General features: G+C 47.0%; 1 protein-coding gene across 1 annotated transcript in view; it reads right to left on the bottom strand.

The window, feature by feature from the left end:
- The window catches only part of URB1 (URB1 ribosome biogenesis homolog), a 38,196-nt gene that overhangs the window by 8,925 nt on the left and 4,731 nt on the right, over positions 1–24,540 (bottom strand). The window contains exons 5-30 of the mRNA XM_064729184.1: positions 24,203–24,299; positions 23,012–23,097; positions 21,789–21,914; positions 20,984–21,114; positions 20,479–20,674; positions 19,887–20,024; positions 19,323–19,496; positions 18,613–18,760; positions 17,037–17,159; positions 16,664–16,776; positions 15,683–15,802; positions 13,326–13,442; positions 12,539–12,677; positions 11,686–11,856; positions 10,580–10,776; positions 9,831–10,055; positions 9,085–9,264; positions 7,626–8,487; positions 6,533–6,734; positions 6,189–6,366; positions 5,564–5,622; positions 5,228–5,421; positions 2,155–2,265; positions 2,004–2,067; positions 1,086–1,257; positions 426–528 (exon numbers count right to left, since the gene is read on the bottom strand). Of these exons, the coding sequence (XP_064585254.1) occupies positions 426–528; positions 1,086–1,257; positions 2,004–2,067; positions 2,155–2,265; positions 5,228–5,421; positions 5,564–5,622; positions 6,189–6,366; positions 6,533–6,734; positions 7,626–8,487; positions 9,085–9,264; positions 9,831–10,055; positions 10,580–10,776; positions 11,686–11,856; positions 12,539–12,677; positions 13,326–13,442; positions 15,683–15,802; positions 16,664–16,776; positions 17,037–17,159; positions 18,613–18,760; positions 19,323–19,496; positions 19,887–20,024; positions 20,479–20,674; positions 20,984–21,114; positions 21,789–21,914; positions 23,012–23,097; positions 24,203–24,299 (4,426 nt within the window). The remainder of the gene's footprint in view (positions 1–425; positions 529–1,085; positions 1,258–2,003; positions 2,068–2,154; positions 2,266–5,227; positions 5,422–5,563; positions 5,623–6,188; positions 6,367–6,532; positions 6,735–7,625; positions 8,488–9,084; positions 9,265–9,830; positions 10,056–10,579; positions 10,777–11,685; positions 11,857–12,538; positions 12,678–13,325; positions 13,443–15,682; positions 15,803–16,663; positions 16,777–17,036; positions 17,160–18,612; positions 18,761–19,322; positions 19,497–19,886; positions 20,025–20,478; positions 20,675–20,983; positions 21,115–21,788; positions 21,915–23,011; positions 23,098–24,202; positions 24,300–24,540) is intronic.

The following is a 24,540-nucleotide window of genomic DNA, read 5'->3' on the forward strand; positions in this document are numbered from 1 at the left end:
TCCCAATGCCCCTCTCAGGACACAGACTCTCACTCTCTCTGTGTGGAGAAGCTCAGAGGGCTATTTTCTCCTCTCCACATGCAGAGCTGAGTCATGTCAGACAGAGCCCTGCTGACAGTCCAGAGCACCAGCCCACTTGTGAAACACACTGGCCCCATGCCCATCTGTCTGGTGGAAAATGAGCTGGCTGAAGTTTCTCTGTTCTGCACAGGCCAGATCTCCAGCCAGTCCAGCCACAGCCCTCACAGCAGGTTGTTTTTCCCCCCAAAGTCAGGCACAAATTCCTGGCAGTATTGGCTCTTGGATCAGGGATAACAGCGCTCCAGGGGCAGCTCTGCAGCAGAGCAACCTGACACTGAACATCAAGCAGAAACACTAAATACCAAACAGAAACACTAAATACCAAAGAGAAACACGCACTGTACCTGGCCTGGTCAGTTCACTGAAGAGCTGAAGCAGAAAACAAGGATCATAGAAGTCATCAAGGCTCTTCACTGTTTCATCTTTATATAGTGACTCTTGTATCCCCTGAAAGCAAATCCAAACCAGCATTTGTAAGGAACAGCACCAATTTCAAGCTTGGTTTCAAACTTCCACAACCACCTCATCCCACTACAAACCCCTTGATACTGCACCTTGTAAAATACAATGCACCGCAGGGTGAGACATGCTTGTGTTCAAACCTGGCTTTCACTGTGAGAGCACACCCACAACTATTTCCCTTGAGCAGCACCAACAGCAATCCAGCAAACTGTAAGGCAGGCTGGAGAGCCAGTGGGTCCTTGGGCTGTGCAATCCTGGTCTCACATACATGACAACCTCTGCAATGCACTATCTCCCTGCTGACAGGACGTGGCCTGTATCCTGCAATTACTCTGCAGAACTAATCCCTCCTATGAACTGAAATTACTGTCCTGAAGGGAACAAACTGCTGTGTGTTACAGGGGGGCCAGCCATGAGTGGCATAAACGACTCTCCTGATGGAAACAAACTGCCATGGGTTACAGGGGTGCCAGCCATGAACGGCTCAAGGGCGTTCCTGCCTCTCCAAGAAGGGAACCATGGACAGGCTGACCCCAGAGCACCTGTGATGGCAGCAGCCGGCGGTGCTGAGGGAACGACAGGATCGTCCTCATCATCTTCTCCCGATCCAGCAGACACAGAATCTCCTCCATGCTGGGCTGCTGCCACAGGGACTTCCCCAGACTCTTGCACGTCTTGTGATGCTCCACAGCGGCTGGACCCCACAGCAGGATCCTGAAACATTGTTAAAGGCAAACACATTAGGCAGGAGAACCGAAATTTTGTATTCACTTGTGGTTAGTACCCTGTGGCACTTGAAACTGTAACTTGTTTCCCTGGCAACACCTTTTCCATCCATCCCAAAGCCTCGCAAATTTAGTCTGTGTCTCATCCTGCCCTCCCCGGTCCATCCAAGTCAGATGTACCCACTCAGAGGCACCTGTGGATTCAGGCTGTAAGTGCAGGTAAGAGTGACAGCAGCTGCATGAAGGGACAGGGATCCAGAGCTGCCTCAGCTGCCTGAGCCAGTGCTCTGCACTGCTGGAGCCATTTCTGCTCCCGCCTCGAGACAGCAAAGTGCATGTGAGGGAGGCAGGCCAAACCACAAGTGTTGGCAGCAGGCTTTCCTGTGGACTGCCTGGGCACAGGAAAGGGAAAAGTCCACTAGAGACTTATGTTGCAGACTTATGTTTCTCCCATCTGTGAGAAGACCCCTATAGTGAGCCCCAATTCTGGAGAGTGACTGACCCCAGAAATGAGACATTGCCTCATCTAACCCACAGACACACAGAGTCTGGGCAACAGAAGAGAATTACATTAAAAATAGGAAATGAGTAGTACAAGTGTTTCCAAAAGTAACATTCATCTTTAGGTTGCACCTTGTTCACTGTCTCCTTAATTTAAAAATGAGACCCTGGAAAATACCAGTTGAGAGACTCCCTGTGTGTAGTTTGCCCAGCAAAGGAAGGTGTTCAGCTCACCTGGAGTTGATAAGACTTTGATTATTCTTCTCATACAGCTGAAGCAGCAGCAGTATCTTCTGATCTGAAACCCAAGATGGAAGCCCAAGTTAGTGGCCTGTGGACACAAGGACCAGCTGCAGAAGGGGGTGCCCCCAGCAGTGACACTCACCTGTGGTGCTCAGCGTGGCCCCGTAGGCTCCCAGCAGCACGGGGAGGTGGCTGCTGTCACACAGAGAGGGGCTGAGCTGCACAGCCGTCAGCAGGATGTCCACCAGAGCCTCTGCAATGAGCACAGCCTGAGCCTGCAGCTCCCGCAGCACAGAGAGCGCAAATAACACCGCAACAGCCCTCCAGATGGGTGCACACACAGCACAAACCAACACCCCAACACACACAGCACAAATAACACCGCAACAGCCCTCCAGATGGGTGCACACACAGCACAAACCAGCACCCCAACACCCCTCCAGATGGGTGCACACAGAGCACAAACCAGCACCCCAACACACACACAGAGCACAAACCAACACCCCAACACACACACACAGCACAAACCAACACCCCAACACACACAGCACAAACCAACACCCCAACACACACAGCACAAACCAGCACCCCAACACACACAGCACAAACCAGCACCCCAACACCCCTCCAGATGGGTGCACACACAGCACAAACCAACACCCCAACACACACAGCACAAACCAGCACCCCAACACACACAGAGCACAAACCAACACTCCAACACACACGCACAGCACAAACCAACACCCCAACACACACAGAGCACAAACCAACACCCCAACACACACGCAGCACAAACCAACACCCCAACACACACACACAGCACAAACCAACACCCCAACACACACAGCACAAACCAGCACCCCAACACACACACACAGCACAAACCAGCACCCCAACACACAGAGCACAAACCAGCACCCCAACACACAGAGCACAAACCAACACCCCAACACACACACACAGCACAAACCAGCACCCCAACACACACACAGCACAAACCAACACCCCAACACACACAGCACAAACCAACACCCCAACACACACACACAGCACAAACCAACACCCCAACACACACACAGCACAAACCAGCACCCCAACACACACACACAGCACAAACCAACACCCCAACACACACAGCACAAATAACACCCCAACACCCCTCCAGATGGGTGCACACACAGCACAAATAACACCCCAACACACACACACAGCACAAACCAACACCCCAACACACACAGCACAAACCAACACCCCAACACACACACAGAGCACAAACCAGCACCCCAACACACACACAGAGCACAAACCAACACCCCAACACACACACACAGCACAAACCAACACCCCAACACACACACAGCACAAACCAACACCCCAACAGCCCTCCAGATGGGTGCACACAGAGCACAAACCAGCACCCCAACACAGACACAGCACAAACCAACACCCCAACACACACACAGCACAAACCAACACCCCAACACACACACAGCACAAACCAACACCCCAACACACACAGCACAAATAACACCCCAACACACACACACAGCACAAACCAGCACCCCAACACACACACACAGCACAAACCAACACCCCAACACACACACCACAAACCAGCACCCCAACACACACACACAGCACAAACCAACACCCCAACACACACAGCACAAACCAACACCCCAACACACACACACAGCACAAACCAGCACCCCAACACACACACAGAGCACAAACCAGCACCCCAACACAGACACAGCACAAACCAACACCCCAACACACACACAGCACAAACCAACACCCCAACACCCCTCCTGATGGGTGCACACAGAGCACAAACCAGCACCCCAACACACACACAGAGCACAAACCAGCACCCCAACACACACACAGAGCACAAACCAACACCCCAACACACACACACAGCACAAACCAACACCCCAACACACACACAGCACAAACCAACACCCCAACACACACACAGCACAAACCAACACCCCAGCTGCAGTAAATATCAGAATGCTCTGCACTGTGTCCCAGCAAGGCTCAGCACTGTGGGTGCTTTGTGAGCCACAGGAACTCTGTCCCCTGGGGTACACAAATGCTCCACCTTTGCTCTGTAACCAGCTGAGAGGCACAAAGTGCCAGTGATTGGGTTCCTCAAGAACAAACAGGCTGTCTGCAGCACACTCGGGACCCAACTCCAGGTTTCCCTGCTCCCACTATCTGGAAAGGCCTGGGCTTTGACCCTGCTATGTGCAGGAATATGAAACACATGCCAAAACTGAAGAGCTCCTGAAGGAGCCCTCCTAAATTGAATGCACTGGTGGCACCAAGCTTCTGGAACAGCAGCTGGCCTCACAGAATCCATCCTGATTCTACAGAAATACACTCTACAGGTAACACACATACACACAGTAAACAGCAAAATCTATTCCTTATTTTCACTAATTGGTGACCTCACAAGAGCTTTTCTCTCTTTTCAGGTGCTTTAAAACTTAAAAGCTTGTCTACATTTTGCTCATCAATAAACAAAAATTGTTATCAATACACTGCCCTGAGAATTTCCCCCCCTTTTCTTACACAGCTCCTTCAATCACTGCATCTCAAACCTCTGCACAGTGGGGAAAAGCTGAGGTCTGTGTGGATTAAATGTGGTTCAAGGCCAGGGAGGATTTTAGTGAAGAAGAAACAAAGCCAATCCTACACATGAACTACATCCAATTTGTATTCCTCTGGAGGGATATTCCTCATGAAAGGTTGCAATATGAAATACACATAATTTGAATTGCCATTTTTGATAAAACTTGCAAAATCAACTTTAAATCTCCTGTGTCACCCTATTTTAGAACAGGTTTAAGCATCACAGGACCTTTGTGCACTTCAGTGATCTTACACTAACTGCCTCACAGAAACCAAAAGAATCAATCTGAGACTTTGACTGCGTTAAAAATACCAGAAAAACAAACAGACAAACAAACAAACACCCAAACCCACCTTTCCAGCAGTTTTAAAAACTGAAGTGTTTAAAACCAGCATAAAATGAATGCAACATTTGGATGCAAGCAGAGGCACAATTTAAATGCCAATATTCTGGAACTGTTAATAACTCTGCAGTATTTACATGAGCGGGTGTGTTGCTGGATGGAGAGAATATAATGCAAGAAAGACAAGAATAACTGTGTTCAGTGTGGGAAGGAGATGATGTAAAATACCTCTGGTCTGGGCGTTGGTGCCATCCTCCTCTCTGTGCCTCAGGATGGCAGACAGAAACAGAGAGTGCTGTGTGACCATCATGTGCAGCTTGGAGAGCCTGAGCAAGCTCTGCCTGAGTGGGGATTCCTCCTTGTACAGGAACTGGATGGCAGCGTTCAGCACCCTCAGGAATGTCCCATCCCTGTACCGGTACCTTGGGAGAGGGAGCACAGAGGGGTCAGGCCACAACCAACCCAAGGAAACCTGCTTGAAATTAAGAGTTGTTTAACAAATGAGAACTTGGCAAAGAAAACGAGTTTAGTAACACCAAACCAAATTAAAATGGAAACACTTACTTGAGTCCTGTCTTCACAAGGCTGCACCAGTCATCTGGGTCCACCTCTCCAAGCACACCCTGTGTGCAGCAGTAAAAGAGGGGCTGGTTTACATTGCTGGTTTACATTTGGCACAGGGAGCCTCTGCAGCGGTTTCAGTTCAAGGGACACACTGAGAACATGCAGGCCAAACACTCATGGGGTGATCAGAACCCAAACCCAGGGACAGCACAGAGGGAGTGACCAAGTATTGTTCTTCAGGATCATAGTCTGGATTTCTATTCATGATCAACCAGATTTCTGCCCCAGACTTCAGATGGCATGGCAGGTGGGTCTTGGCAGAAGTATCTCCATCACCTTTTTTAATTTAAAAAAATTAAATTCCACTGGTAACCTTTGATTTTTACTCCTAAATACCTCAAACTCCTGTCTTCAAAGGGGATTCTTACCAAAAAGCCATCATCAAGAACATAAAACTGCTTCATATAAAGGATTATCAGGCCTCTACAAAAGCTATTACAAGTCCATGGCAACCAGAATCCATAAAAGAGGAAATCAAGCCCAATCTGTATTTACAAAACCTACAACTGCCCAATCACACACATGCATGCAGTCCCCCTGTGGCAAAGCAGGTAAGGAGTCTCACCAGTAATTCCTCGAGCCTCAGCAGCATGGACCTCTCCACTTCCGGCTTGCTTTCCTCCTTACTGCTGCTGTAGATGGCCACCAACCCCTTCATGCAGGCTGACAAGAGCTGTCTCCTCCAGGAACGCAGCTCCTCCGAGTCTTTAAGCACTGTGGAAATGGCATCTGCCACGGCCCAGCTGCACAGGGACAGTTGGGGATTTTTCAATTAACACTTTAACTTGGTTCTGTATATGTTAAAGATGTTTGGCTGGATTCTGTGAGGAGAGGATGCTGTTACAGCTCCCATTCCTGTTACAGGACAGACTGAGCCCTGAGGGAGGCACACACACACACACTGCCCACCTCTCCTCACTCCCTGCTCTCTCCAGAGCAGCAGGAAGGCACTCCATCAGGCTGTGCAGCCCTTTGCTTTGCACAGGTGGCAGTAACTTTGCAAGGATCTGCAGTTTCAGAGAGGCCTCGTGTGACGCTCCGCTGTCCTGGATCCCGGCACAGAGCTCCTTCCACAGGGCTTTCCTCAGGACAGGGGTGACAGCTGAGATAACTGTTGGGAGAGCAGAGGGCACAGGTTCCACCGCCTGCAGGTGTTAAACACAACACACTCACCCCAAATCACTTTCTAATCCAGGCCCAGACCGCTCAGTTTCTAGGGAATGCTGCTACAGCAGCTGCTGCTCTGTAACAGAGATGTGCTACAAGAGGCTCACTTCTTTACCCATCCTCTGCTTCCCAGGCTGCTGACAAGCTCTTAGCACTGCCTGAGAGCTACAGCCCCAGTCAGTTACCTTTGCTATTTACATTTCTGGGCAATAAGAGAAATGAAATTAAAGTGATCCTGTTCCATCCAGTTGAATCCTGACTCATCGTTTTGCTGGTAGGGATTTAACACACTTGTCCATGGATGTAATGCTGCTGTGGGTTTGGAAAGTTCTGGACTGCCAGCTTAGGAGGGCATGACTGTAGCCAGCCCACAGCTGGAGATTTGTTTCAGAAGAAATTTTTGGACTCTGTCAAAGTGAAAGCTCAGGTTCTGCAAAAGCCATCTGGCTGTGGCATTGCACACTGCAGACACTCTTCTATCTGAACAAAAGGTTTTACCTCCTGTACCAAGCCAGGAGAAGCACAATGACAGATTTTCACATGCACTGAGCATTAAATAAGGGCTTCAAAAGAGAAATCTGGGCAGCAGTAACTGTAAGAGCCCTTGGCTGCAGTCTAAGAGCCAGCCCTCAGAACAGCTCTTCACCTTCAGTGCTACAGAGGTACTTCCAAGACAGCCCTTGGAGGTCAGGTGATAAAGGTGATAAAACTTAAAGGACATCTAAGTTTTATCACCATTGTCTGCTGTGCAAAGATTCCACCCCTTTAAGGCCAGCAGGAGCTAAGCAGGGAGTCTGAGCCCTGAATCCCCAGCAGGGCTCAGCAGTGCCCTTACCTGCGGAAGGTCGGCTGAAGCTGTGCTGGTCTCTGCACTGCAAGTACACATTAATGAGGGGCAGGAAGCTCTCCATGTGCTTCCTGAGGAACTTCCCAGTGCCACTGCCCAGACACCAGAGCTCAAACTGCAGCAGGTGAGTCCTGCAGTGCTGGATCAGCACGGCCACGATGGCCAGGGAGGTGTGTGAGCACCGGGCCAGGCAGTGAGCCTGGACCTCGACACCAACAGCCAGGGCAAGGACTGGCTCACTCTGGAGAGCCTGGAGGAAAACCTCCTCCAAATCCTTGCTGGCTGATGCTGACATCAATACCCCCAAAGCTTTAATGTGCCCTGTGGAGAGCAGAAACTCTCCTTGCTGGGGATGCCTTTGGTAGCTGTCTGTAAGGAGCTTCACCAAAACTTGTCCATAGAAGTTTAACTGCTTCCCCTTCTTAGGGGATTCGTCAGATTTCTGCTCAGTCAAGCTCATCTCAGGAAGCTGCAGCATGGTTAGAGTGATCTCCTTCAGCTGGGCTGCAGCCATGTACGTGTGCAGCTCCTCCAGAGCCTGCAGCTGCTGAGACCTCCTGGCACAGGCCTGGCTTCTGCCCTTGCCCACAGCCTGCAGCTCTGCCAGGACACTTTTGGTGACGGCCTCGAAATACTTGGACAAGACGTGTCTGTGATCTGTTGTGAGGCCCTGCACGATGGGGGCAGCTGTTTTCAGCAGCTGGAGCACCCCAGAACTGAGGTGAGCTGACAGGAGCTTCACAGTGACGGGGTTCAAGCCAGGCTGAGGAACAGAGCGCAGCTGCACGGCCAGGAACCAGCTCTCCAGCGTAGGGTGTCTGAAAATCAGGGTGAGCAAATCCTCCAGGGTCTGTAACAAACACGGGTAACTGTATCAATGAGTGGATAGTGCAGGGGAAAAAAAACCTCATTCATCTGCCACAGCTTGTCAATTGCAATTATTGAACATTAAATTGTCTACTAGCTGGCCAGAGGATAAAAAATATTAATGAACTGCAAGCACATAAATACCATTCTCCCAACACTTATGCTGTTATACAGAACATTCTAAACATGTCTAAGCTCATCTCCAGAGGAAAACTGAATATTCTAGGTTCATCAATGCATTCTAATCTCCACAAATTCCCAGAACAGATGAAAGAGGGGCAAAACTCACTCATCAACCATGTAATTTTCACACTGGGCTGAGGGAATACATTTTTTTCTGCAAGGTGATCTCTTTCAGGACCTCTCCTGACCTTGCTCCAGCTCAGGGGTGAGACTGTGGGTGATGCAGCTGGCTCACATCTCCAGACAGTAATTTTGCAGCCGCTGGACCACATGTTCTATGTTCCTAAATTCTCCTCCAAGACCTTACCAGCACCTCTCTGTTCAGCAAAACTGCTCCCTAAAGAATCAATCAAATCCAAGTTTACTAACAGGTGCCTCTGCATCAAGGATTTGGTACCTGGTCATTTGAAGACCCTTCTGCCATCAGAGACTCCTCATCCATGAAGAGATCTGACTCAGCCTGGTGCTCCTCCTGCTGCTGCTGCTGCTCCAGCTTTACCTGACTGCCCCGGCACAACAAGAGGCTCAGAATGTCCACATAGAGGTCAATGAGCTGAGGACCCAAGGTTTTACCAACCTGTGGAAATAAAGGCATCTTGGGAGTGAAGAAAAGAGGAGAATGGGAGCAGGAGGGTCATTATCCAACAGGAATAGGAGTCAACTAAGAACTACTTAGGTTACAACAGCTTCTTGTGGAAGGAACTACTTCCCTATGTAGAAACCTGATTCTAAGAGAAGGCTCAGGCTGCCAAATAAATATTGATAGATTTTCATTTATACTGTGGCATTTGGACTTACACAGGCCAGTGAAAGGCTTCTCAGGGAGATCCAAGAGCTGGATTAAAATCTTGAGTTTATTTACACTCACACTCATCAGTAAGGTAACCCATGCAAAGTAAATCCAACACTCTTCAATAATCAGAAAAACTGACATTTGTTTACAAATGAAACGCAGTTTTGTATGTGTAGTTGCAGTTTAGGTGCTCTAGGTGCAGTTCTGCACGGTGCTGTGTAGCCCCAGAGCCAAGCAGAGGAAAAAGAGCTACAGACCTGGAACCTAAATTTTAACAGCCAAGCCATTTGTACCTTCTACCTTAAAATCACCCAGCCATAACCACAGCACTATGACAGCACTGCTCTTACACTGCTGAAGCTCTCCACGGTGGATTTCAGGTACAGCAGCACGTGCTTCACTCCCAGCAAGAGCTGCTCAGGGGGCAGCCTGGAAGCCAAGTCTCTCAGTTTTGCCTGCACACCATCTTCCAGTAAGGCATTGCTTCCTCTCTCATAGGCACTCTTGAGCAAAGCGGGAAATACAGAATCCAGTGCCACAGCGGGTTCTTCACTTACCCCCTTGTGGTTTTTAAACTGTTCAAAGTGAAAAACAGCATAAGAGAGCAGCAGTGATGAGTATGAAACAAGAATCTCTTCTCTTTGAGATGAGCTCTGAGCTGAACTGGGGCTGAAGCTCCAGGAGCACAAGAGTGCAGCCCTGCTAGAGCAGAGCTGGCCAGCGGTGTCCCCAGGGGAATGTGACGTAGTGTTCACTGCTGAACTGAGAAACACTCCCCAGAGCCAGCCCAGGGGGCTGTGATCCTCCACCCACCCAGGGGAACTGCAAACGGAGGGCAGAGCAGGCACCGGGCTCTGCTGTGCCTGTGAGGAGTCTGTGCATGAGCCCTCAGCCCTGGGATCCCCTCCCCAACACCACAAAGACTCTTGTGTCACCAGAGAAATGCCCTGGAGCAAATCTGTGTCCCAACGTGATCAACAAGAAATGCAGAATTAGCTCCATAAAAATGCTGTTTCTGAAGGAAATGTAACCTCTACAAACTGTGAGGTTTTCATAGGAATAGTGGCTCAAGAATTCAGTGACTTCAGGCCTTCCTTACCACAGGTTCCTGGGATTGCTTGGGTATCCAGAGCTTGTAGTACTGGTTAAACTGGTAGAGCTGAGGGTACTTAGACACTTTCAGGGACTTGAGATCCTTGTCATAGAGCTGGAACATCAAGCAGAGAGCAAGGGGTTCCCTCTGAGAGTGCAGGAGGTCAGTGAACACAGCAACAAGGTACTCCACGATGTGTGCTCCTAGGAAAGCAAAAATAAATTAAACTGTTGACATGATTACGACAGTGGGGCAACAACCCTCCTTACTGTGGGCCTTGGCTCCAAGCATCACACAGAAAAGTACTGAGCAAGATCAAAAAGTGTTTGCAGTGACCTAGACAAGTGTTTCTGACCACTGGGGTACCTGAGAAATCCTCCACACATTAGCTCTTGCAGAAGCAAATACTCCACCTTCACTGTGCTGTGCTAAACGTGCCTGTCTTTTAACAGGACGGTGCCAAGCACCACCTGAAAGAAGAACTGATCTGTACTGGGGGCACACCCCAGTTAACATGTCCAAGTTAAACAGATTTTTCTTTCAGAACTGGGACTCTCAGCACACCCCAGGTGCTGCCAAATACACACAGAGGACTCAATGAGGTGCTGTGGTGCTGGCAAATCCTGCTCCAAGCCCACCTGTGATTTTAAGGCTTTCCTCAAGGAGGTGGTTTCCTCAAGAACTTTGCAATATTTGCCACCAGAGCTTCATTTCTGAAGTTTTCTTTGGACAATGCATCCATTTCCTACTCAGCAATGCAGTCCTCTCTCCCTGATCTGGGGAAGAGCTGCCCACAGGCATGGAAACCACCTTCCCCTCCTGACCTCCACACTCTGCCCTTAAAACACTGTTACTGAGGCCAGACCAAGGCTGTCCCTGCAGGGACAGTGTCTCTTCTCTTCAGGGTCAGGGAGAAGGGGCACAAGCACCTACAGAGCTTCAGTGCCTCTCCTGAGCATGAAACACCAGGAATCTGCACCCCCTTCTGTTTGCAGGGAAGATAATAAATGTCATAAAATGATAAATAGTATAAAATTATTAAAAATCGGTAAAAATGATGCCACTTTCACTCCCCTGGTAGAAATAACACATAAAACAAAAAAAATCTGTACCTGTTCCATCTCCAGACTGAAGCAACAGTACATTCCTGGCCTCTAATGCAGCAGGGACAACAGCACTGAAGGGAAATGTCTGGATAATCATGTCTTCATTTAAAGAGAACCCAATTTCTTCATCGAAGTCATCACTGCCCTCGATCAGAACATCCACCATATCCAGGACATCTAGGAAGGGAAGGAAAAAATGTAAGCAGAGGATCCAGACTAACTGGAAAAAACAACAGAAAAACACTCCAGGAACACAAAGCATCTTTTAGTTCCTGAAAAAAAAAAAAAAAAAAAGGAAAAAAAGTAGAAAAAGCCCCCACATTTGTCAGGAAATAAAATGTTGAGTGCAACACAAAAATGACAGCTTCAATGCTGCTGTCCAGCACAGGGTGCCCAGAGCAGCTTTGGCTGCCCCTGGATCCCTGGGAGTGTCCAAAGCCAGGCTGGATGGGGCTTGGAGCAGCCTGGGCTACTGAAAAGTGTCCCTGGCAATGGCAGGGGCTGGAACTGGATGAGCTTTAAAAGGGGCCTTCCCACCCAAACCACTCTGGGATTCCATGGTTCTATGAACAGCCCCAGGCAAAACTAAAATTTCCATTTTAGTTTGAAAATGCTGCTGCAAGACCATGAAGAGAGATTTCAAATACTGCTAAAGTGGCACAACCATATCAGAAATTACATTTGGGGCTAAAGTGGTAACTTTGCAATTCTGACTTCTGGTACCAGGTACCCATGGAGGGCTGAATCCTGGAGGATTCTGTAACAGGATTTCTAGGTTATCCATCCCCAGTTTGCTGATGAGGGCTAGAAAATGCAGCCTCAAGTGGTGGAATTCTGCTGTTGAGGGGTTCCCACATACCATCAATGTGAGAGACAGGGATGCTGATGTTGTCAGAGTCCTGTTTAAACATGGAGGCCTGGAGCATGCTGGCCTCCTGAACCACGTCTGCTGCCTTGTCTGTGTAGGGATAGGGCTTTGTCACCAGCTTCAGCAGGATCTGCCAGCAAAGGGGGGAGAAATGTAAGTGAGTGCACTGGCTGTCATGTGCAGGGGAACCACGTGTGGCTAAGAAAGAACGTGTGCTAAAAGGGGTTGGAAGCTGGGCAGGGTTTAGGAGGGCCACTTCCATATTACTTCTGCAGGATTCTGTCTATGGTTCCTGCTCTACAGGGCACATTGATGGAAAAAGTGAAAGTCCACTGCAATTTGGCATCCAGATTGCTACCACAGACTGAGTCCCTGGGGAGACTGCCCTGGAAATGAAGCACTGGGCATCCAACATCCTGCAGAGTAAACGGGAAGTGTCAGCTTTCCTTGTACAAGATCACAATTTACTGAGCTCTGATCATTTTGGCACCTGAGGAGGAGATAAAAGCTATCCACACATACAACACCCTACCCTCACACCAACAACGCTGTTGGAACAACTGATCTTTTTGGATTTAATTTTCCCACAAATCATTTCACTGTCCCTCCCACTGAAGACAAGAATGAAGCCACCTCTGTCTAAAGAATCCCAGACAACGCTTTTCTCAGAATTCACTCGCTGCTCTTTGACAGGTTTCTCAACAATAGCAATAAAATCTCTAGTTTCCACTAGCACTGTTCTCTGCATTGTTTATCCGGCTAATTTGAACACTGTTACCCTTTCCAAAAACTGAATCACTGCTTCCTTCTGGTCTTCTTTTGTATTATCCAAGTGTTCCAGCCAGACTGAAAGTTCCTTCCACGTGTACTCAAACACTCCACTGTCACGTAAAACCTGTCCAGGAAACAAAGGGGAGGTGTGTAAATAAACCTCAAAACACCTAAAACACAAAACCCCAAGAGATACAGATCTTTTTGCAGAGTAACTTCATGATTCCCTCTTTTGGGAAAGAAAAGGAGAAGAGCAGGTTAATGGAAAGAAGTATCTGTCACTCTCCTCACCCCCTCAGCTCAAGAGGCCTTATTCCCACTCACTAGGGGGACTTTCACTGCATAGTGCACAATAAAAATCATAGTTCTGTAATTTTTGGAAAGCAGGTTAATACTGCTTTCAGAGGGTTGTACATCTTTATATCATCACAGGCAGAAAAAAAAAGCACCTTAAAAATACCCAGTAGGAGAGATTTACTGATCTAACATAAAGAAAAATAGTTGCTATATTAAACCTAAATCAGGCTATTTGTACATGAAACAATTAGGCAGAAGGACAAATAGCCACGTAAATGAGCAGTGGGCTGTGACCACAGCAAGGTCCAGACAGAAGTGGAGGTTGTGGGAGTGGTGAGGTAGACCCAGATACACCACAACAAGGAGACAGGCTTTGACACATCTAGAAATTTCCCCCACTTTGCTGCTCTCTAATTTCAGGCCCTGACCTCAGGCACCCAAACCTGGTGACCCTGTGCTGCAGCTCTGCAAGCAAGCCAGGAGGAGGGAGGAGAGGAAGGAACTGAAGTGACACCATGGCCAAACTCCCTGTCAACAAGAGAGGAAACCTTGCCCAGCTCCTGACTCTGGCACCCACACTACACAGGATCAATCTGTGCCTTTGCTCCTCTCCACACACAGAATAAAAGGAAGCCATCACAACTCATTTGTTCCACGTTTACTCTGTGCACAACACCAGCAACTCTAAAAATAACTGCTGCTTACATCAGTCTGACAGGGTAATTCATTTAAATAAAGAAAAATGAAGGGAAAAGGATTCATTTTAATATAATTGACTATTTTTGGCAGTCTGGAAATAGAAACGCACTTGCAGCTCTCACAGAACCAGGCAGGAACAGAATGTGAAATCCCAAAACAAGCCTTCAGTTACATGGCCCTGCACAGAAAAATCAGTCCTTACCATCTATTCTTAGCAGCCTTTCTGCTGCCATAACTGCCCTGACTCCCGTGCTCCTGCATTCCCCCCAGAGAAAGTGCAATGGACTGCAGCGAAAAGCGGACACAAGGACAAGTGAGGCAGTCCATGTTCCCACCTGGCCAAAGAAATCCAAAACCACCAGAAAAACAGCACATTTTGAGCAGGTTTTCGTTCAGACATTCATTACTGGGAGACCAAGAGAACCTGCCTTTAAACCCTTGCAAGGGCCAAGGGCAACTAAACCCCAGTTCAATCACTGGAACTTTGGTCTGGTGGGCTGAATATTAAACTGGCCTCTCTGATTGGAGCTCAATGCAGAGATTCAATGCACAAAGCTGGGTACAGATTCATGAGCCATGAACACTGCAGGGCACTGCATGAAGAGCCCTGTCCAGGGCCAGCACAGCCTCCTGGGTTTCCTCTGGGCAGGACAGTTTGGGTGTATTTATTCCCAATGTTAATCTCTACCCCATCTCGGATCACTAAAGATGTCCTCTTTAATAAGGTGCTAAAAACAACAGACTCTGCTGTCTTGTGGACTTGTAGTTGACCAGTTTTCCTGAAAAGTGAAATAGCTAATTTAAATGTACAGAAGGGGATTTTAATTAATTTTTAGGACAAAAAGTACTCCTGGCATCAAAGCTTGTATCAGACAGTAGCAGAGAGGATTATTCTGCAGGGCCAGAGCAAACCATCCAAGGCTTATGCAAGGCTGGAGTGCTGGAGTACAGACTAGATAAACAATGATAAAGTACAGAATAAATAAATAATGATAAAAAATAAAACTCAAAAGTAATCTCCTCTAGATCAATGTCAAGACCTTTGCAGGCACAAACTAATTAATTTATTACAGTGCCAGACTTAATTCAGCCTAGGGGGGGTGGGCAAACATTAAAGACATTTTCCTTACTCTTCCATCAACTGCTGCAGGGAAGGCAGTTCACAGCATTTATTTCCAGAAAATATTTTGTTAATAGCCAGTTATCTGACAGCAAATTCCAACAACAGTCACAAGAAACAGGAAAGGAGACTCTGCTGACCACACAACCATGCAGTAAAGGCGTCTGCTTTAAGAAAAAACTACAATCCTGAAATTTCAGACCAATGGGATATGGTGAATATCCTGATATTTCAATTCAAATGCTTACCTTGATGATCAACTGTTTGGTGGAAATTTTCAGATGAGAATGGGTACTTGAAACAAACATTTTCATCAGTAAATAGAAGACTGATTTTTCACCAGATATCTTCTCTGTCTCAGAGATGTCCTGCAAGAAAAATATATTAAAATTCCTCTGCTACAGCAGCACTGTACAGGGCTATGTTGCACTGACACTGATGTGTAAGGTAAGTATGTTATTTTATAGACCTGCCCAAAGGTGCCAAGGCCAGAAATAATTGGGATCACTTACACTACTTTGCATTTAATGAGCCAGGATCCTTGCACTTACTTGTAAAATGCTTTCCTGGAAAGTGGAAGCAGTCAGTAATAACAGAAACCCCAACTACTGCAAGGAGCCAAGGCAATGCCACCTCCCCATCAATCATATTTATTCCCCAACCATATTTTACTCCCCAGTCATTCCATGTCAATCCCTGTTACAACACGCCAACGGTGTCTCTGCTTCTCCCCAAAGTCAGGCCCACTCCTTTCTCCTGACATGACAAGCAAACTCTTGACAGAGCTCTTATTTTAGAAGCCTGCAGTGAAAAAGAGAGCTGGGGCCCTGATGATTTCCTCTAATTATGGGGAGCATTAAACATGTTGGAATTTCCTTGGGAAGGGGTGGGATGGCTGCCATCAGTGCTCATTTCCCTGGTCTGCAGCCTGAGGCTTTCCAGACAAGGGCAGTCCAGCCCATTGTCACTTGTGCTCCTCTCCAGAGACACACGGAGCTCCTGGAACCTTCGCCTGCGCTCACCAGGGAGGTGACAACAAAAATGCTGTCCCTGTAAAAAACCTTTCAGATCAGCAGGGATCTTCACCACTGCTGAGAATGTCATTCCTGCTGGCTTTACACAAGGATCACCTCCTAAAAGGACTGGACTAATGCAAAACTAGGCAATGCCAGATGGGAAGATTTGGGGACAACAGACCAAGGAAACATAAATTTGCATCGGGCTCTCACCTGTACTTTGAACCAGGCAAATTTATTGGCAGGAAGCTCCAAAGCCACCTTCAGGATGTGGTTCTGCAGGAGAGGAGGCACCTCCTCCCGCAGACCCTTTTCAGTGACTATACCTGGGGGGTGAAACAAGAAACCAGCTTCAGTCTGGTCCATCGTCCTGAAACCTCAGAACATTTATGTGTCAGGGTTGAAAACACAACGGTGAGACAAGCTGGCAGTTCAAAGATCTTCACGTCATGGGATCCCCAGACAAACTGCAGCTAAGGCTGGCCGGCCCAAGGTGAGAATCCAGCCTCAGAGGCAGAAAAGCAAATGTTCCCTTCTGCTGTGTAAACAGCCAGAGAAAACAAAAACACAAATACCCATGACATACCTTTTATCAGCTTGCTGAAATCAAAGTTGCTCTGTGCTACCATGTGGGGCACAACCTTCTGGTACAGACATATGACCTGAAGCAGGGCAGCTTTCAGAAGCAGCGTCTCAGCATCATCTGAACCTAAACAAAATGTTCCCATCATTAGTTCATTCTTCTTTCACAGCAAGAGTGCATAGTGGCACACCTCCATTAGCCAGCAGCAGAATTAATAACTGTATTTCCAGCAGGTTTGCCTAGGAAATTACCTGCTATCTTCCCCACAAGAAGAATAAGAAAAACACTCATGGAATCTCCAGTTCCATTTCCCCAGCATTCCTGTATGAATACTTCCAAAACTAAATCTGCTTATTCCAGTTCCATTCTCCAGCATTCCTGTATGAATACTTCCAAAACTAAATCTGCTCATTCAGTGCTTAGATTGAGAGCTGCCATTTCTCATTTGACTCGGAAGTGCTCACACATATAAAACACACCCTGAGCATCTGAATGCTCACTGTAAGAATACCACCTGTCCTGTCCACTCCTGTGTTACCACTATACAAACATTTGTGTAGCCACAGTAACCAACTGCTAAAAAAAAAAGACCTCCTGGTGAAATAACTTGGACAAACGAAAAACCTCTCCAAAAATTATTTTTCAGGCATATCATCTCCTTGCCAGTTTCATTTTGTGGCTGTGAAACAGCTCCTAGCATGGAAAGGCCAAGGGCAGGAGGGCTGAGTTCAACAAGAGGAACAGCAGAGCCCTGCACCTGAGGAGGAACAGGTACACCAGTACATTCTGGGGCCACCCAAGCACTCAGCAGCTTGCCAGGGAAGGATCTGGTGTCCTGGTGTCCTGGCATCAGGGAGCTGCTCCTTCCCCTCCTCTCAGCACTGGGGAGCCCAAACCAGGAGTGCTGTGTTCAGGTCTGGACTCCCCAGAAAATGGAGACACTGGGGAGAGGCCAGCAGAGGCTCACAAAAATGGTGAAGGGACTGGAACACCTCTCCTGTGAGGAATGGCTGGGGCAGCTGGGACTGTTCACACTGAAGAGAAGGCTCAGGGGCATCTCATCAATGTGTATGAGCACCTGAGAGTGCAAAGATGACGGTGCCAAGCTCCTGCCAGGAGCACCCGGGGCAGGAGCAGTGGCACTGGCACAAAGGGAACCACAGGAACACCCTGAGCATCAGGAAACAGTTTCTGACTTGAGCACCCATCGGGCTGCCCAAAGGGGTTCTGGAGTCCCCATCCTTGGAGATGTTCAGGAGCTGTGTGAATGGGGACCTGGGTACCCAGGTTTAGGCAGGGGAATCAGCCAAGATGATTTACAGAGATCCCTTCCAACCCCAACCACTCTGTGATCCTGGCACAGCCAAGTCAAACTGCTTCACCCTCTAGCAGCAGGGGCAGCCTCTATGCTGAGCTGTGCTCTCAGGCAGTCCTAACAGCCTGAAGAACTGAACTGAGAAAAGGTGAGCAGTAAATACAAGTGAGATCTGGATCCTGCTGAAGTTAAGGGTGGGATGAGGGTTTCACATCACTCATTCCCACAGAGATAAGAAGCTGTAACTCCACCTGCTTTGCCTACCATGCTGCTCAGCAGCTTCTGTCTCAGGCATTGCCTTCACAGTGGGGACATCACCTTCCTTCTTCTCTGCTGGGCCATTGCTGTGTTCTCTCTCTTGCTTCAGGAGGGACTGCCAGACAGCCACTATGCTGGTCATGTCTGGCAAAACCTAAAAGCAAACAGGGGAAATTGCAACAGCTCTCTTTTGTAAGACAAAGCTCCTGTGATAAATACATCCCCAAACATCCAACAGGAAGATCTGCAGCTCTTCACAAAGGTTGGAACTGACCTTGTGTGCAATCAGAGAATGACCTGAAATCAAGCACTGCACTTCCACTTCAGCCTAACCTAAGTACTAGAAAGAACATTTTATTGAAAAGGCTTCCTGTGAAAAATTTCTTTGGTTCTTCTTCCTCATGGCGTATTTTCCACTCAAGTACCCTCTTGTCCAGTAACTTGTGAGTAACCTCTGCTGGCTGCATTGACTTAACCAGGAAGATAAATGCTTCCTGCTCCTGGAAATCATGTGCAGCCCCACAGCCATGAATGCGGCAGCTCTGTCTCCCCACAGGATTGTATCTGCGTTCCCATCAGACAGACATGGCAGGAGTGCAGGCTCCTCCCTCACACCATGTAACCCACAGCCTGCATCCCCTGGCTCCTCAGCTGCACTGCTGCACGACAAAGCACAGGGAGAGCAGTGTCTGCTGCAATGGTCTCTTCATTCCTACCTTGCTGACAGCTTCTCTGTAGAGCTGCACAAACTCCTGCAGTGCAGGCAGAGTGTAGATCTGTGACCTCTGCCAGGTTTCCTCAGACAAGCAGTGCTGAATGTTCCTCAGGGCTCTTCTCAGCACCATGGACACCAGAGACAGGATGCTCTGCTTCACCTCTGTGCTGGGCAGCTAAAAGAGGGAAGTGCATTAATGATATTTTGGTGATTCCTGTTATGCTAGGCACAGAATCCATACTCTGAATGTGCATTCAAATTGGTCACTGAATCCCTTATTTTCTGGATCTTAGCTAGCAGTAAGGAATCCATGGGCTTTCAGATTCCCTGCCCAAAACACTAGTGGACAGTGGCAGAACCAGTGCTTGTGAAAGGCACCTGCAATCAATATCAGTGATTCTAATCCATTTTTCAGCGCTTCACCAAGCCAGATCAATGCTGAGGCAGACAACATAAACCACAGGTAATTAACCAACTTCAGAAATTCCTTGAATGATCCCACACTGAAATGAATCAGCACAAACTAGGACAGAAAAGTCACTGAAATGCTACAGACTGCTCTTACATTTAACCCTTGGGTGAACATTGTTCTGTTGCACACTGCAGGGACTGTTGTCACCATCACCATAGAAAGCAATCTGGGAAGAGGAATAAATTCTGAACTCTTAAAAGCATTGGAGATCTCTGGTTGAGCCTCGTAGATCTGAAAGAAAAGAAACAAAAATTTACGCCCCATTGATACAGTTCTGGAGATGACAGCTTCTTCTGGGGAGCATTTTACAGAAGGATTTTGACTTGTCAGAAGTAACGGCAACATTAAATGACAATTTTTATGCAAAAATGCTACAGAGCATGCTCCAGACTCAACTAAATGGACCCCCTGTACGCAAACAGCATCCCTGGTAAAGGCTATCCCTTTTCAAGAGATTCCAGAACCTACTTGCCCATTTTAGGCTAAAAAAGAGGCAGCAGAACACTCACAAAGGACAAAAGGTTTTTCTAGTTGAGCTTTGATGTTGCTGCATCTCAAAAAATATGTCCCTGATGTGATGTTTTCCACTGTTTCTTACACCAATTCCTTTTTTACCAGTTTAGTTTACATGTTTACAAAGCTCCCTGCTCTGAGCATGGCTTTTTACCACCACCCACACTCTCACCTTCTTGAGCAACTTCATGTTGTCCATCCAAGCAGACTTCACTCTAGGAACAAAGGAATACTGGCTCTCCTTGAAGTATCTGTTCAGTAAATCTGGGCACACTTTGAGAATATTCACCACGAGATCAGCAACCATTTCATCTTCTGTTGCAGTTTTCAAACCAAGCAGGAAGTGCAGAAGTACCACATTTCCTCCCCTGGTGAAGACAAAAAAATTACTTTGAATAAGAAATCCTTATTTTGATACTTTATATGGGATGTGAACTCTACAGCTTCTCTAACTATTAACTGAAGGCAAAACGATTATTTGAAGGCAAGATCTCTCATCCTCCTGGCATAATTTGTGAGTTTACACTCAAAGAAGTAAGAAATTAATTCACCTGCACATTTTCTGCATGACAAACGTGAATTAACACCACACATTTCAGGGCAGACATGATAAATGGCGAGGTCTCTTTGCTTCTAGCAAAGAATCCACGTACAATCCCAGCTGCCCAGTGACTCACTTGCCAGAAGTTCCCAGACTTGGATCATAGAAGGTTATGCCATGTTTCAGAGAGCAGCACAGGTCCATCAAGAAACTATGCACAAGTTCTCTCACCATTGCTTTGCCCACCTCCTCAGAACCTTGAGCCACCTGTAAGAACCAAAAAGGAGTAAAAAAGGCATGTGAGATTTGGCATCACAGTTATCAGCCTCACTCTATATGGCTCCTCTCAGAGAAATACTAAAACAAAGTTTGGCTTTGGTTCAGATCAAAAAGAGAAGCTTCAGGACTTGAAGATCCCCTCCAACCCAAACCATTCTGTGATTCTACAATTCCATAAACTTTTTAAATCCAGAACAACTCGAGATGCCTAGAGATGAGAAGACTCTTGACAACTGTGGCTGGGAAATCATGCATCATATGACTTACAGGGACTGCCACGAAGTGCAAGAACTTACAAGGACTCAGAACTGAAAAGTATGCTTATGAAAGGGGTCAGGGGTTTGCACAGCTCCCAGCAGATCCCTCCTAGACACACATCTCCAAAGGGTGTTTGTAGTACATCAGCATGGGAGCGGCAGGGTCACAAGCATGTGGCAGAGGAATACAAGAGGGCACACACAAAGGTGAAAAATCTGTAGCCAAAACCCAGTGAGAAGCAGCACAAATTTGGGGGTTCTTTTTAAATAGGCTCAGTAGATTCCTCTCTTTGAGCTCATCAGGCTCAGAGCAACTGGGAGCTGTTTGAAAAGCTGGGGGCTGCAAGAGGAAGGGAAATAAAGGCAGCACAAGGACTAAGAGTAACAAGAAATAAATGGCCAGACCTTTAAATCCTCAGGGCTGACATCAGTAATGCCATTCCAGCGGTACAGTGAGGAGATGTGCAGCAACACTTCTGCAGTGAAAAAACGAACCTTCTGTGTCTTGCTGATGTTTTTGTTATGAACCACCTGAAAACGAGAAAAATGCAAACTGCATTTATTGCAGGTTGTCACAAAACCATGGCAAAACAGCATCACGCCTCATTCTTCCAGTACACACAGAGCTGGCTCTCCTCACCCAGCAGCAGAAAGGCTCTGCCTGTCCTGTCAACCCTTCTCTCACTGCTCCTGCTGCACCCTGACCCTGCACGTGCTGGACAGACAGATGTTCATGTTAAAGAGTGCAGGTCATGTTTAGAGCATCACAGGCACAGAGCAGAACCAGGGGAACCCAGCTGTAGACATATTGAAGCCTACTACAAATGAAGTCTGAATGAAAGGGAAGGAAGTTTCTCACAAGTTCTTCTGCTGTGCTTTACTGCTGGCATTGTTTTAATTCTCATTTTTCTTGCTAAGCTGAGAGACTCATACAGTGTGCTGGGGTCCAGCAACAACACAACAGCTCATGATGTATGATTGCCACACAGGAAAAGCTTCATTTGAAAAACAAAGTTCCAAGGAGGTTTATTTTACATTTAAATGATAGCTTTTTATTATCCTTCTTTTTTGTGTCATTGCAAAGACAAAATGAAAGAACATTTTTGGTTTTAACTGGTCAGTTGAGAAAAGCCCAAGTCTGAGGCAGGCTCCTATGGCTACACTCTAAATTTGAAACTCTGTTTTCCTTCATTCTCTCAACTGTTCATGCAACAGCTTATGCAACATTGCTACAGCAGTTCAGAAGAGAGATTTAAAAGTCATAGATTCTGGAGCTGAAAACATTTTCAAATAAATAAAATATATCTCAGGTGCAGCTGCTCTACAAGCAACAAGAGCACCCACGAAAGAGGCAGGGCCATGCTCAGAAGGTGACAGAGCACAGGAAAAGCCACCACTAAGCCAACTCTCACACCTTTCAGCAATTCCTGCTTCCCTGTTTCCAACCCTGACACAGTAATACAGCCAAGCTCTCAACCTCCAACACACATCACCAGTCCCACACTGCAGCAGCACTCTGCCAGCAGCCCTAAGAACCGAACACTGTGGGAGAAATCCCTGCAGAACTGTGCTCAGCAGTGAGGAAAATAGAACACATGAGACAACACAGTTCCAAGGGTGTACCATACCTTAGCTGTCAGTGTGGAAAGCAGAAGATTGACAGTAGAAACTCTGTCTTCCTTTATTTCAGAGCGAAGAATAGCTGGAATGAAATCTAAGAGGACATTTCAAACGTTAACTCAAAATGTGAAAGCTCTTTTCATACTAAAATACTTCAGGGAATTCATCCCCATTTCTCTTCCATGTCACATCATTTATTCTGCTGTTACATTCCAGGATGAACCAAAGGCAGCAATCAGAGTTCAGAAGGATGATGTGTCTATGACCATGGTTATGAGCAAGTGATGCTGCCCAGCCTACTCTCATCTTGACTGATTAACACTGCTCCAGCATCTGTCAGCTTTAAATACATTTTGGGCCCTGAAACGCCACACTAAAATTCAAGTAATGTCATATTCCTCCCCTTGAAGCACTGGCGATTGTTTCACTGAGTGAATTTGAGAAGGATTCTCAAATGTTGGGAGGTTCCATCTCCAGCTACATCCATCACCTTTTGGCTCACAGTGCATCCCAAAATGAGACAACCTCAGTTTACAGAGAACCTGGGGCTCCTACAGGGCAATGAAAGCCATCTGCCCTGACTGGGCCGAGGTGTGCAATCCCCAGCCTGACAGAACTGAACAGCTGCCAGCACCTCAGGGAAATCAGCAGCCCTGGGGTGGCAGGAGCAAGAGAAGGCAACAATTACAGCCAGTTCCCAGTCCCCTGCCATTACTTGCTGCCAGCTAGCATTAAGCATTTTTTTTAAACAATAATTCTAGATCCCTTCTGATTGTCTCATAACTCTTCCAAGGGTCACAATTCACAGGGCAGAAAGGAAACTGAAGTACACCCTTTTCAAAAGAAAATGAATGCAACATATCCATTGTTACTGTCCTATGAGCAAGGCTGGAAGCCATCAATCTTTTTTGTTTATTGACTCTATGACCTCAAAGTTTTCTGTTAGATTTAAAAATTTTTTATCTGTGTCACCAAAGACTTTATTTTTGCAAAGTTTTAGCAGATAGCATATTGTTCTCAAGCAGGAGAGGTTTATTTATTGCACTGCCAAAGAAGTTTAAAGCTTTTCAGATAATAAGGTTAAAAATATATATTTTGCTTCTTATTAGTGCTCTCTACCTGGTTCACATTTTTAATTAGGTCATATATATTATCACCTCTAAATGACTGTGCCTTAAAACAAAAAAGTTATGAAGTACCTTTTAGTTCCAGCACCTGTGCCAAGATTGCATTGTCACCAGCAATGAGAAAGGAGAGAGCAAACTGAATGAAGGCCATGCGGACATCTGGTCTGCCCTGGAAACACACAAATGGATATAGAAAATTTAAAAATGTTGTTAGCACACAGATTGTACCCAACTGCAGAACTGATACTGCAGCTGCTGATTATCCCTAGAAGCTCCATAAATGGGTGAATGAATCAATTTCCATAAAAATGCTGCATGCAGCCATAGACATACATTTACATGCAATACATCCACAGCGCATTCAGCTAAAAAACTTCCTGCATTAAACAGATCACTTTTACATAAAAAGG

This window comes from Zonotrichia leucophrys, chromosome 1 (assembly GCF_028769735.1).
Source record: "Zonotrichia leucophrys gambelii isolate GWCS_2022_RI chromosome 1, RI_Zleu_2.0, whole genome shotgun sequence".
NCBI classification, from domain to species: domain Eukaryota; kingdom Metazoa; phylum Chordata; class Aves; order Passeriformes; family Passerellidae; genus Zonotrichia; species Zonotrichia leucophrys.